General features: G+C 54.9%; 1 protein-coding gene across 17 annotated transcripts in view; it reads right to left on the reverse strand.

Moving 5' to 3' along the window:
* Window positions 1-7,346: 7,346 nt before the first annotated feature.
* Dysf (dysferlin) overlaps window positions 7,347-12,344 on the reverse strand; it is a 207,386-nt gene continuing 202,388 nt past the window's right edge. For all 17 annotated transcript variants that reach the window (XM_046432413.2, XM_046432409.2, XM_046432411.2 and 14 more), the window contains 2 exons: window positions 11,402-11,549; window positions 7,347-7,646 (listed from right to left, as the gene is read on the reverse strand). In XM_046432413.2, the coding sequence (XP_046288369.1) occupies window positions 7,608-7,646; window positions 11,402-11,549 (187 nt within the window). In that variant the 3' untranslated portion in view covers window positions 7,347-7,607. The remainder of the gene's footprint in view (window positions 7,647-11,401; window positions 11,550-12,344) is intronic.

Here is a 12,344-nt window from a genome sequence, read left to right on the forward strand (position 1 = left end):
CCGCACTGGGGGAGGCCCCCAGGGAGGGAACCCCCTCTCGCCTGCCCTGTCTTCCTCAGCACCTCCCTCCTGCAGCACCCAGGTGACACAGAGCTACTTCATTAAAGTGTGACAACTTCCCCCGCTTGCCAAGGAGCACCCACTAGGGAGGCGTCGTCTCAGGGAGTCCTCACGACACTGAGGGGAAGGCCATCTTCATCCCTGGGTTCAGACAGGAAACGTGACCTGAGGGCCAGTGTCTTGCCCGAGGTCCCACATCCAAGTGCTGAAGGCAGGACTCGGGCTGCCGTGCGTCGGATCCCAGGGCTCCTGCCCTTAGCCACCAGGCTCTAGGAAGATCTCCTGTGACCAGGAATCAGGCTGGGAATCCTCCTGTAGACTGAAGGAGACTGGGACCCTGAAGCACTGCCATACCATGTCTGAGCTTGAGTCTCCCCAGAGAGAGTGCTCCCGAGCTGGCCATCCACAGTCCCACTTCAGTGAAAGCCAACAGGGCGCTTTCCCCGGGGTTTTCGATGGTACCATCCTTCCATCGCCCCTGTCCTGAGGTGTCTTTGCCCCTCCTCTCCCCTTCTCTGGGGTAATCCCAGATGGAAAAAGTGCTCCAAGAGAAGGCGAGGAAGCAAGAGATTAGAGTCACAAAACACACCGGCAGGTACTTTAGAAAACTGTCACCTGTTGTATGTGGGATTTTCTTGCTGTGCTTTGGTCTGTTACCATTTGTTCTCAGTCAAGTTCCTTTTGAAGAGACCCCAGGACATGTCTGCTGAACCCAGCAGTGAAGGAAAGAGTTCCCTGCCTCGGCCTGAGCTGAGTGGCAGCATGATTGGACACCTGCGGGATCCCCATGGAGGCCTCTGAGCCTAATGGAGGGCAGAGGAGTGTGGGACAAGGGGACGGGGCAGGTTGCTGCTCCAGGCCACTCACAGACACGTGGAGAACAGCCAGGCTGGGGCAGGCACTCAGCCCACGTCCTCGGAGCTGAGCCAACCCCTCTCCCCACAAATACACACATGCCAGCCCTCAGGGTGACGGACGGTGGTGACCCACAGAGTCTGCAACAGCTCCTGCCTTCTGAGGAAAATCTGGTGCCAGGCTTGCCCGGCTGGGCTTGGGGGTCCATGTGGCCTGTAGCCTCTCCCCTTCTTCTCTCCCATATTCTAAATCAGCCTGGGAGCCATTGGGGAGGGCAGAATGGAGATGGAGCCGGTTCTGACCATTGATAAACGATAAGCAAACTGAAAAGATACTCCAGCCACGGCAAGACATCCTTGGTCACTTTCCTGTCCCTGCTGACCCTTTCCGTCTGTCTCTCTCTGTTCCTGTCTCTCACCATGAATCTGTCTCTTTTTACATCTGTCTCATATGTTGGCTCTTTTACACACACACACACACACACACACACACACTACACACACACACCATGAAAACCTGAGACCAGAACAAAGGCAGAGAAACAGGTCTGAACCCACGCTGGCCAAGCCCCAGGAAATAGAAGCTATAGCTATTTTCCCCAGAGGGAAGGACAGAAGCTCTCACTCCGGGAAGAGGAGGGAGGGGAGACTTGCTGCTGTACTCATTTCAGCCGCGAAGGGACAGAGCATGGCGGGTGAACCCCTGCCCTCACCCAGGCCATTTTCTCAAGCGGGGAAACATCTCCTGGGCTGTCACCAGGTCCCAGGCAGGGGATGCCCACCTGGCTTCTCTGGAAATCCCATAATCCCACATTTATGAAACACATGGAGAGAAGATTGAGACACGTTCGAGGTCCCTAGGGTAGAGGCAAATGGAAGGGGCAGCCTGGGCAGGGCTTTAGCTTTTTCTAGGTCTTTCCTCCTCCCTGTCACCCTGTCCTGGACTGGCCACATAAACACAAAAAAGGGATGGAAAAACAGAGATGTGCAGATATAGGTATGCATGTGTGCAGTGCGTATATTTGCATGTTTGCCTGTGTGCATGGGTGCGTGTGCACAGGTGTGTGTGTGTGCATGTGTAGAATCTCTCAAAAATACCAGCAAAGGAAAAAAGAGAGAGGGGGAGGGAGAACTGAGCATTACAGATACAAAAGGCTTATCAAGTTTTACTGAACCACTTTTTAACAGATGAGATTTATTCTCCACCTTGCAGCCAAAATTGGTCTCAAATGTTGAGGACTAACTGAATTTCAGAACATAAAATCCTATTTGAAACGCCTCTGCGGGCCTGCCTGTTTTAAGAGAACTTGCAATGAAACATTTAAAGTCTCTTCGGTGGAGGAAGCAGACATCTCATTAAGGACTGATATGCCACTTCAGCCCCAGAGGCTCAGGGAGGTGAGGGCGATTGGTCCCCAATCGCTGAAGCCCCAGTGACTGGGGAGATGGAGGGAAGAATGAAGTAGGAGCTTCTCTTGCTGGTGGAGGATGGAGATTTTGAATGAGTAACAGCCTCTGAGCTGTGGGCTTGAGTCACCCTGGGGGTGGGGGGTGGGGTGGGGGGAGCCCAGGGCTAAGCAGTTGAACAAAGTACCTGCAGCTCAAGAGAAGAGCTGGGTGAGAAGGGGATTCACCTCTGAGGACAAATAAAGTCCGATGAGGAGGTGAGGTGACCTAGGAGGTCTGCAGTGTGAAAATAAGGGCCAGGAAAAGAGCCCCAAGGAACATTCTAGACCCACAAAAAAGGATACTGAGAAGGCCCGGTCACAGAGGGGGAAGAGACCTCGGTGACCAGGGGACCACGGGAGCCAAGGACAGGCCAAGTTTACCAAGAAGCAGAGCACATCCCTATTCCAGTAGCCGCTAAGGGTCCTAAAGGACAAGCGTCCGCAGATTTAACAACTAGGGCTGGATGGTGCCCTTGGGTGAATTAGAAAAAGGTTCCCTGTCCTCAAGTAATTTACTTCTATCAGAAAACTACTGTAACACACTGGTTTTATTAGAACAAAACACTTTACTGCCATCTGTGGGGACATTATTATAATAAATAATAAGCATATGATGTCTTAGATGTGGGGCCTGTATACAGAAGCCCTGTTTCATGGTGACTGTAGTAAAACTGGATTTTAGGGAACAGAATGAAACTCCTCTGAAAGGATACTGTGGGTACCATACCACCCAGACAAAAGGGCCTTGCACAATCAGGAATTTATGATCCTGCATCACAAGACATCTGGTCTGGAGGTGGGGCAGTTCCAGGCTTGGTTCTTTCTCCAGAGCTTCATCAAGAACCAGGTCCTTCCCATCTTCCTTTCCCCAAATTTGTCTGAAGACACCAAGATGGCAGCTACAGCTCCTGTCATTACATTTTTTTCCCCACAAGATTAAGAGACAAAAGATGAGGATGTGTCTCCTTTTATATCCTTTTGTATTAAGGAGCAACCCTTTCTAGCAGTGCCCCAGTCCCCCTCCTAACTCCACCACCTTCCCCTCATATCTCATTGACCATAAATGAGTGACATGCCTCTTCCTGAGACAGTGGCTGTCAAGGTCAATGGCTTAACCTTCACAATGGGTGGAAGGGCGAGGTGAGGATGTGGATACAACCAGCATGGACGGTGCTTTCCAGAACTTTGCAAAAGGAGGAGAGAGACCTCCCTGCAGTTAGCAGGGAGACATGGAGGGCAGGAAGGGCATTTTGTTCGTGCTGTAAACACGATTGAACATCCTTATCCAGAACGGACTTGATGAATGGGAACACAGCTGACCCCTCATAAAGCCAGACAGTTGGGAAGCACTTGGAATTTCTCTCCCATCCCACCACTCCCCTAGCCCTGACGAGTCTGTCCTCAAATCCTAGCAAATTATCTGTCCATCAGTTTTGGACCCCACTATGCCAGGATATCTCAACAGCAGTACTCTTGACATTTTAGACTCGATAATCCTTTGTTGTGGGCAGTGGGGCAGGGATAAAGGAACTGCCCTGGGCTTTATAGGATGTTTAGCAGCTATTGAAGGCTAGAAGCAACCTCCACCTCTCCCCTGTCAGTTATCACAATCAAAAACATCTCCAGCCAGGCACGTGGGCACACACCTGTAATCCTAGAGGCTCTGAAGGCTGAAGCAGGAGGATCACGTTCAAAGCCAGCCTCAGCAAAAGTGAGGCGCTAAGCAACTAAATAAAATATTTATCCGTCTCTAAATAAAATAGGGCTGGAGAAGTGATTCAGTGGTTGAGTGCCCCTGAATACAATCCCCAGTACACCCATCCCCCCCAAAATCTCCAGGTATTGCCAAATACGCCCTGGAGGACAAAACTGCCCCTGGTTGAGAACCACTGTTCGGTATCCATGTGGAAGTTCCTATGGATCTTAGAGCCTGTTTCTGGTTATGGCCTGTCTTTGGGCAATTTTTTCCCTCCTTTTTTTGTATGGGGGAAGGGGTACTGGGGATTGAACTCAGGGCACTCAACAGTGAGCCATATCCTGAGTCCTATTTTGCATTTAATTTAGAGACAGGGTCTCACTGAGTTGCTTAGTGCCTCACCTTTGCTGAGGCTGGCTTTAAACTCTCCATCCTCCTGCCCCAGCCTCCCAAGCCACTGGGATTACAGACGTGTGCCATCCTGCCTGGCTGCACTCTCTTCCCTCTTCACACTTTCCCTCCCCTGCTCTTGACCCTGTACCTCCTGCCCTTCCAACAGTGTCTGTTCCTGTCCTACTTCCTGCTTCTCCTACTCAACTGGGAGCTCGTGGAAGGCAGCACCCACGTGTGTCTTTCTCAACATTCATCTCCAAAATCTAGCACCGTGCCTGGTCTGCCGACAGCCCTCTCCATCTCTGTCCCCATGTACGTCTATATGCATAGGCAAATATATATGCATGCATATTTCTTTAATGAATGAATGAAAGATAGGAATGAACGATTCACTCTAACCTCACCTGTCAGATAGTCCCCAGTCGGTTTCTGGATTCATGAACCAGCCTTCTAGAATGGCCCTCTGCAACCGGCCACGCAGCACCCTGAGCAATTGCTCTTCAGTATTTGTGACCAGAGACCACTTTGAGAGTAAGGTGGGATCCCCACGTTCCCTGCCAGAGGCAGTTGGCCATTGATTGACTTGTCTGAAGCCCATTCTGAGTCCCCTGGGGACTCCTGTCTCCCAAGACAAGAAGTAAGATGGAGGGATCATAAAAAAAAAAAAACAGACTGCTGATCCGTCAGTGGAGTGTTGAGTCCTCCTGTGCTTCTGCATTGCCTCCAGAATGAGGTAGGTGTGCACGCCCAGGCCCTGCACACCTGGCCCTGCCCTACCAGCTCATCTCCTTAGCCGCGTCCCTGCTGTGACCACACCCTGGACAGCAGAGCTCTCTGATGGCTCCAGCTGGCAACTCAGCCTCCACCTCCGTCACTGGAACCCCCCTTCTCTTAGCCTCTGGGCCAGTTCAATCCTCTGCTCAAATAATGTCCCTTCTAGAGAGGGTCTCCTGTGCCTCTCCTCCCCAAGGCAGGACACACCCCTTCTCAAACACTCCTCCTATCAGGAGACAGTTTTCCATCCTTGCTGGGATCCCTGGGAGGACAGGAGTCACAGGTAACTCACCGCTGATCCTCAGAATCTGCTCTGGGCCTACCACATGAAGCACCTCAACACTGAACATGTTTGCTGGGCAAGTGTCCCCTTAGCATCCATCCCCCAGACCTCCCTGAGTTTTTCTGATTGGCCCATGTGATCCCAGGAAACAGTTTCAAGCCCAGTTCTAGGAATGGAGCCAGCTGTAGCTAAAGCCAACCTTGAGGAGGGCAAAGCAGAGAGAAAACACAAACTCTTAGTAATCTAGTTGAGAAGCTGGATGAACCCTTGCCTGAAGCCGACCCTTGATGTTTCATTTCCATAAAGCCCTTAAGTTCCCTTTACTAGGTTCAGTGGGCTTTTCTAATACCTGCAACCCAGAGTAGCAAGGAAAAAACATCTGAGTCAATGGAACAAATGGGACAATGACCCTCAAAACCCTTTTAAGCCAGCTGATAGTTGCATGGTATGCCTTTATTTGCGCTTGCCTTCTGGGCCTGGAAGAAAAAGCCGGATCTTCTTTCCAGAGCTAACACCTTCCTTATCTTTTCCAGAAACTGATTCCTTTAAATATTCCTTTAAAAACACCCACCCATCAGGCAAACCCATACCCTCTCCTCTCTTCCATCTTTCCTGATTCAGGGGCTTCCTTCTCTCTACCTTCAGATGTTCTCAGTCCTCTCCACCCTGCAAAGCTCCCTTGGCCCCTCCTGGAGCTGCAGCCCCCCTCTTGCCCACTCTCCTGCAGCCTGCTCTGGAGGCGGCCTCCCCTCCTGCCGCACACGGGCCACACTGCGCAGGCCCAGTAAGAGCTCCCCACCTTCTCAGCCTTCCAGGAGCGCTCTGGACCCAGCTCCCTGCTGCGTGTTCTGTGTGAGTTGTGGCTCCTGGCTCCAGGGTTCAGGTGGCAGTGTTTCAGCACTGGCCACGCAGTTCTTGGGGCTCACAGCCACCTCCCACCTGAATCTCCCCTAAAGTAGAATCACTCTGTTCGGAAGGTACAGCTCCCTCCCCAAGGTAATTTCTGGACATCATCCCTCTCTCAGCCACCGTCCAACCTCCCAATCCAGAGGGGCCTGATCTTGGGTCCCCGAGTGCAGGGGAGAACCAAGTGGGGCTGGAAGGTTCCCTTGGGGACCTTGGGGCCTGGGCGGGACCGGAGAGGAGGCTGGTTTTCCAGTCCTGGGGTGAGCGGCGGAGGCCACATTTAGAAGCCACGTCCCCCAGCTCTGTGTTTTCCAGCATGTTCCGGCTGCTCCTTCCGAGTGAGCCCGGTTTCCCGAGGAAAGGACAGACCAGTGGGTAAAGCCAGGCGTCAGACTGCAAGGAAAAGCTGTCTTTCTCCAGCTCAGACCTTTAAAGCAGAAGGAGGAAGCAGAGGGAGGGGTTCCCAAGAGTGTCAGGGACAAGGCTGGCTTGAGCCAGAGCTCCTGCAGCCCTCTCAGCCTGGAGCGCCCAGCCTGACTCTCCTTTTTTGTAAAGTGGAACCTCTTCCTCAGCATGACCAAGGAAACCAGACGGTTCAGGTGACTGCCCGCTGGAGCAAAGGGCAGACTTGGAAAGGAAGGAGGGTACTTGAGTGAGGAGAGGGGAGGGGGTGAGAGGAAAGGAGGCCCAGAATGCTGGTGGTGAGGCCGGCCAGACACCGAGCCTCCAAGCCCCCTACCCCCAGGCAGCCTTGTAAAAGCAGCTCTGGGGGCTCCGCCCACCTGCTTCTCCCTCTGAAAGGCCATACCAGCAATGGTGGCACCCCGTGCACAACTGGTCCACCCAGACACACCCCTCCCCTGCCCAGCCACCCCTCCCCCACCCAGCCATCCCCACTCCCCTCCCTGCTCAAGTACACAGTCAATGCACTCTGTGGTTCAGTCTGTTTTATACTGAAATTATATGAGCTGATCCAAAAGGGGATCAGGTTGGGGGGAGAAAGAGATGATGAAAATGGGTGATCCCAGGGCTCCACGTTCATCAGTCACTCTTGCAGCAGGTGCTGTCCGCCCGACCTGGCAGGAGGGTCAGGCTGCGGAGGTCTGGAGGAGCTCGGCTGAGCTGGGCCGAGGAGGCAGGCCAGCCCTGGCTGGGAGGGCAGCCCGCGCCCCCTTCTCCAGAACAGGAGGTCCTCAGCTGAAGGGCTTCACCAGCTTCATGGCAGCATAGTTCTGGAGGGAGGAAGGAGGCAGGGACACTTGGTGACCTCTTTCTGGGCAGGCACAGCCAGAGCAGCTGGACAGGTCTGAGTGACAGGTAGGAGACTGGGAAAGGAGGCTAATGGCTCCTCACCTACCTGCCCACTCCTTGCCCACACCTGCTTCTCCCCCACACTTGGCACAAACTCCACACTGACTGGCACACCCACCCATCAGGCAAACCCATACCCTCCTGAAACCACTCATACCCTCCCGGTATCTGGGATCAAGGCCACCTGAATTGCCCCATCTTCTCTCCCATTAATCTGGGGCCCACTCCCACCTTCCCACCAGGACTCTGATCATCAAGGTCCTGGCCAAGGGACTCTGATCCCCAAGGGCCTAGCCTCGGGAGGCCCACCCTGGGCTCTTCCTGGTGCTGAAGGCAGGGCCTCAATTCTCCCCTATGGCCCTCCACACACACACACCCCACATGGAAACCCCAATCTCACTGGTCACCCTGCTCCCTGCCAGAGAGAGAGTTGGGCTGTGGAGCCCTGATGCGGGGCAGGACCAGAGATGGGTGGCCCTTGATTTAGCCCGGCCTGCTGCAGGACTGACAGGAACCTCCCCTCCCCACTCCTCCCTCCAAAAAACCATGAACACATACACAACACAACACAGGGCTCCTAATTGGGACAGTATGTTCCCCAGCGCCGGCCCGGGGAAGCCAACTCTGGAAACAAAGCCGGCCGGCCTTCCCCGCCAATTCTCCTCTTGCCTCCCCACGCTGGCCCTGCTCCCAGCTGGCTCTGAGGGGGGAGCCGAGAGGAATCAGACAGGCTGCCCCCTCGCCCCTCCCAGGGGAATTTCCAAGAGGGTGGGGGACTGGGCCCACTGGAGGGGAGCAGCCCCACCCTGGGCCCCTCTCCACCGGGCCTGGCTTGGGCCAGCTAGCATAAGCCCTCTGTCCCTGGCCTAAAAGCCAGGTGAGGGGCACCAATCCAGTCCTCACAGAAGTGGGACTGGCCAGGTGACTGACTTGGGTGAAGGGGAGCAGGACTTTACCAGGCTAAAGCAAAGCCTACAAGCAAAAGGCCTGCCATCTCAGTCCCAGGCTGGCCCCTGGGTCCTTGGCGCCCTGGACTAGGATGTGCCCCTGCTTGTTGGCTGTAGGAGAGGGAAGGCAGGGTCAGTATTTAAAGAGAACAATTTCTAGAAGGACTTGAGGGACAGTGATACTGTTAGGGAGACCAGGAGTCAGGGGAGGGCCTCTGAACAGGACCCCCAAAATGCTACTCAGCTCCTGCCCACATGGCTGAGGCTAAGGCTAACCCCAGGGACAAAGAAGGACCACAGTCTAGAAAGGACTAGAAGCCTTCCCTTCCCACCAGCCAGGCAGAGAGACTCCTTCCCCAGGCCCCAGAGTCCTAGGTCTGCCACCCAAAGGCCTCATAAGATGGGCAAGCTGGCTGTGGCCTGGGGTTAGGCATAGAAAGGGCAGTGGGGGTGCTGCTTGGGGCCTGCCCCCGGCCCTCCCCTAGGCTCTTTGGGAAGAGACATGGCTTGACATGCTGCTCCACAGGGAAGGTGAAGGAGTTCCCCTGGCCTTAATCACAGTCACAAAAGGCCAGAGCTGACCTGGTCGTCGTCCACCACCACCTCCACCAACCACCCCCCCCCCCGCCTCCACCTTGCCAAGGTCACACAAGAAGTCATGGGTGGAGCTGGTCTTGCTGAGTTCAAGTGCAGAACTCCATCTCATTTAACAGCACTTCTCCAACCTCAGTGTGCCCCAATGCAAACTCTGGGGGCTGGCCCAGGAGTCTGCATTCTAGCCAGTTCCCCGACGATGCTGGTGCTGGTGGCTTCAGGCCCACGTGGAGGAGTGTGCCTGCACCAGCCCCCCTTCCTAGCCCCGCAGCTTGGGCCTCCTAATGGAATGTTCAATTAGCCGTGGCGGTCATCCTTATTCTGTGGTCATCCTTACTCGTCCTTATTCAATGTCTCCCAGGAGACCAAGAACTTCTGGTGGCACAGGCCTCCTCATCTCCTCATGCCCCCAACATGTCCACTCTGCCCAGACACATGTGCTTGCTTGAGAAAGTCTCCCCAGCTAGCTGATGGCAGCCGGTATGTCCAATGAGCAAAACCCAGCTGGAGCGGGCCCAGAGACGGGAGCTGGGCAGCCTGGGCGGCCCCTGGGAGCAAATCCCTGGCAGAAGCTCTGGGGCCTTGTCACAGCCCAGGTCACCTCCGGCAGCAGCTTGTGCTCCAGGACACCATACTTGAGTGGTTCCTTCTACAGACCTGTCTCTAACCTTGGGATCTCTTTTTCCTTTCTTAAAGAGGCCCCTGAAATGATACAAACTTCAGGGCCCCCCAATCTGGGTCCACCCCTGGACCACAGTCCAGTTTAGCCAGTTGACCTCAACTCTTCTTCCTAGCCCCAGAAAACATGTTAACAAGGCACCCGAGGTGACCCCAGCCAGCGTGGGGGGCCTGGCCCGTAGCTGGACCCATCAGCCATCCTGGTTCTGGGCCTTCTTTCTTGCATTGGCTCCTAGAGAGCTGGGGCCTGGACATCCGTCCCTCCATGGCTCCTCTCCGTTTATGACATTAGAGACAGCATGGGGTGGTCTATGGTTTCAAGGCTTCCTCCTCTGGGACACACTCTGCCGACAAGGCAATGCCAGCTACCAACTCTCAGCGGGGGAGTCTCCACCCCTTTCCACCTCCTGGAGGGTTCACAGAGCGAAGAGCTGCCTGGGAGTCATTCCCAGCAGCTGCTGCAATGAGGACAAGGCTCCCGGACTGAAGCGAGAAACCAGTGATCCCTGGACAGGGGCTGTGTGCCTGGAGCCAGCCCTTCCCCTCCGAGTCTTTGCTGTGAAAATCAGTGTATCCAGGGGCTGATTACACCCTTCTCTCTACTTTTTTATATAGGTTTAAAATGCTCATATTACAAAGCTTTTTAAAGATGTAAAGGACGTGAGAAATCAGGTGTGATCCTGAGAATGCTGTGATCCTTTCAATGTCTAAAGTTCTAGAGACACTGGGGGCTGGGGCATTTTCAGGGTTACCTGTAAAAGCCAGGGCAGACACCTGAGTACCCCCTTCCCTGGTGAGGGTCCCATGGAGCTGGGGACACAGCAGCCATCATTGGTATGGGCCTAGCAAGCTCTTTGCCAGGTATCAGCTGGCTTCTTACCAAGTGAAAGGGACCCTCCAATGTGTGCCCTGCAAACGAGGGGCTCCTGGGCCAGACTCCCCCCTTTCTCCATCCCCACCCCCACTGTAGGAGGCAGGAACACTCTACCAAGGTCTTCAGGAGACACTGGGACCCTCTCCTGGATCCAGCCTCTCCCTTCCTCTGGACTTAGCAAGTGGGGTCCTCAAGGCAGAGTGGCCATCCCCTGTGGTCCCCCCAATTCTTAACTTCCCATCCAGACCCAGTTTCCACACCCTCCTTCAAGAAGTTTCCCCTGCTCGCTCCATCCCAAGGGGCCTCATCTTTTGCCAACCCCTTGATGACACATGTTCCAGGGGCTCGCTGAAGACAGCTGTGTCTCCCCGTCCAGGGCAAGGACTCAGTTTCCACCCCCCCGGGACCAAGGGCTCCCCAGGGTCATCCTTAGTCCCCTCATGGGACCAGGGACTCCTGGGGACAGAGGCTACTCCTCTCCCTGAGGAGACAGAGGGAGCTCCTCACAGTCAAGGATGAGCTTCCCCAGCAGCCCAAGAGCTCCCCAGGTCGGCACATCTGCCTCCCCATCGGGCCTGCTCACCGGGAAGGCGTAGACGAAGATGCCCAGGAACAGCAGCAGGATGAAGAGAATGAGGAAGAGGATGAAGGCGCACCGGAAGCGCCGCCACAGGATGAACTTCACAGTCTTGTACGGGGAGGTGAACCACAGGAAAGAGGTGTCAGGGCGTCTGGAAGCAAGACCCCAGGGGTCAGCGGACCTGAGCCTGCAGGTCGAATAGCCCTGGCCTCCAGGGTGCCCAGGACTCACCCAGGCCCCCAGCCTCTGCCCCCAAACTTAGCAGACAGGGTCTGCATCCCTGTCCCCAGCCCCTGCTGCAGCATCAGCCCTGACTGTGCCGCCCTCCTGTTCTCGGTGCTCCGGAGCTGGTCCCCAGCCGTCCTCCCCAGGATGCCTTCCCCAGAGCCTATGCCTCAGGCCTTCATCATAGACCCCAGATTTGGGAGCTGCCATGTTGGGTGAGCCGTGGCCCATGGGCCTCAGAGCAGCTACCCACTTTCCCAGATGGCCATGGCTGGGCCGCACTTGGGGAGGATGGTGGGAAGAGAACCCAGAGGCTGATTTTCTTTCCCTCCCAACCAAGAACCTCAAAACCCTCCCTTCAGCCAGCCCCACAGCTCAAAAGAACACGCAGGATTTTGTGTCCAGATCAAGGCCTGTTCACGTCTGATTGTACCCCTGGGTCTCACGGCTTTCTCTTCTCTGTCTACCAGATCCCAGCATCCGGGGGCAACCACACCCCTCACAGCTCGGCTAGATGCATGGCACTCAGGATAGCGCTGTGTCAAAATGAGCCGTCTGTACTAAGCAGGCTGGCTGGGGACATCACACACAGCCTTGAGTCCCCAAGTCTTTTTTTTTTTTTTTTTTTTGTACCAGGAATTGAACCCAGGGGCACTTAATCACTGAGCCACGTCCCCAGCCCTTTTTTATATTTTATTTACAGGCAGGGTCTTGCTAAGTT

Source organism: Marmota monax, unplaced genomic scaffold (assembly GCF_021218885.2).
Source record: "Marmota monax isolate L192 unplaced genomic scaffold, Marmota_monax_Labrador192_F-V1.1 WCK01_AAM20220418_F8-fsc00106, whole genome shotgun sequence".
Classification (NCBI taxonomy): domain Eukaryota; kingdom Metazoa; phylum Chordata; class Mammalia; order Rodentia; family Sciuridae; genus Marmota; species Marmota monax.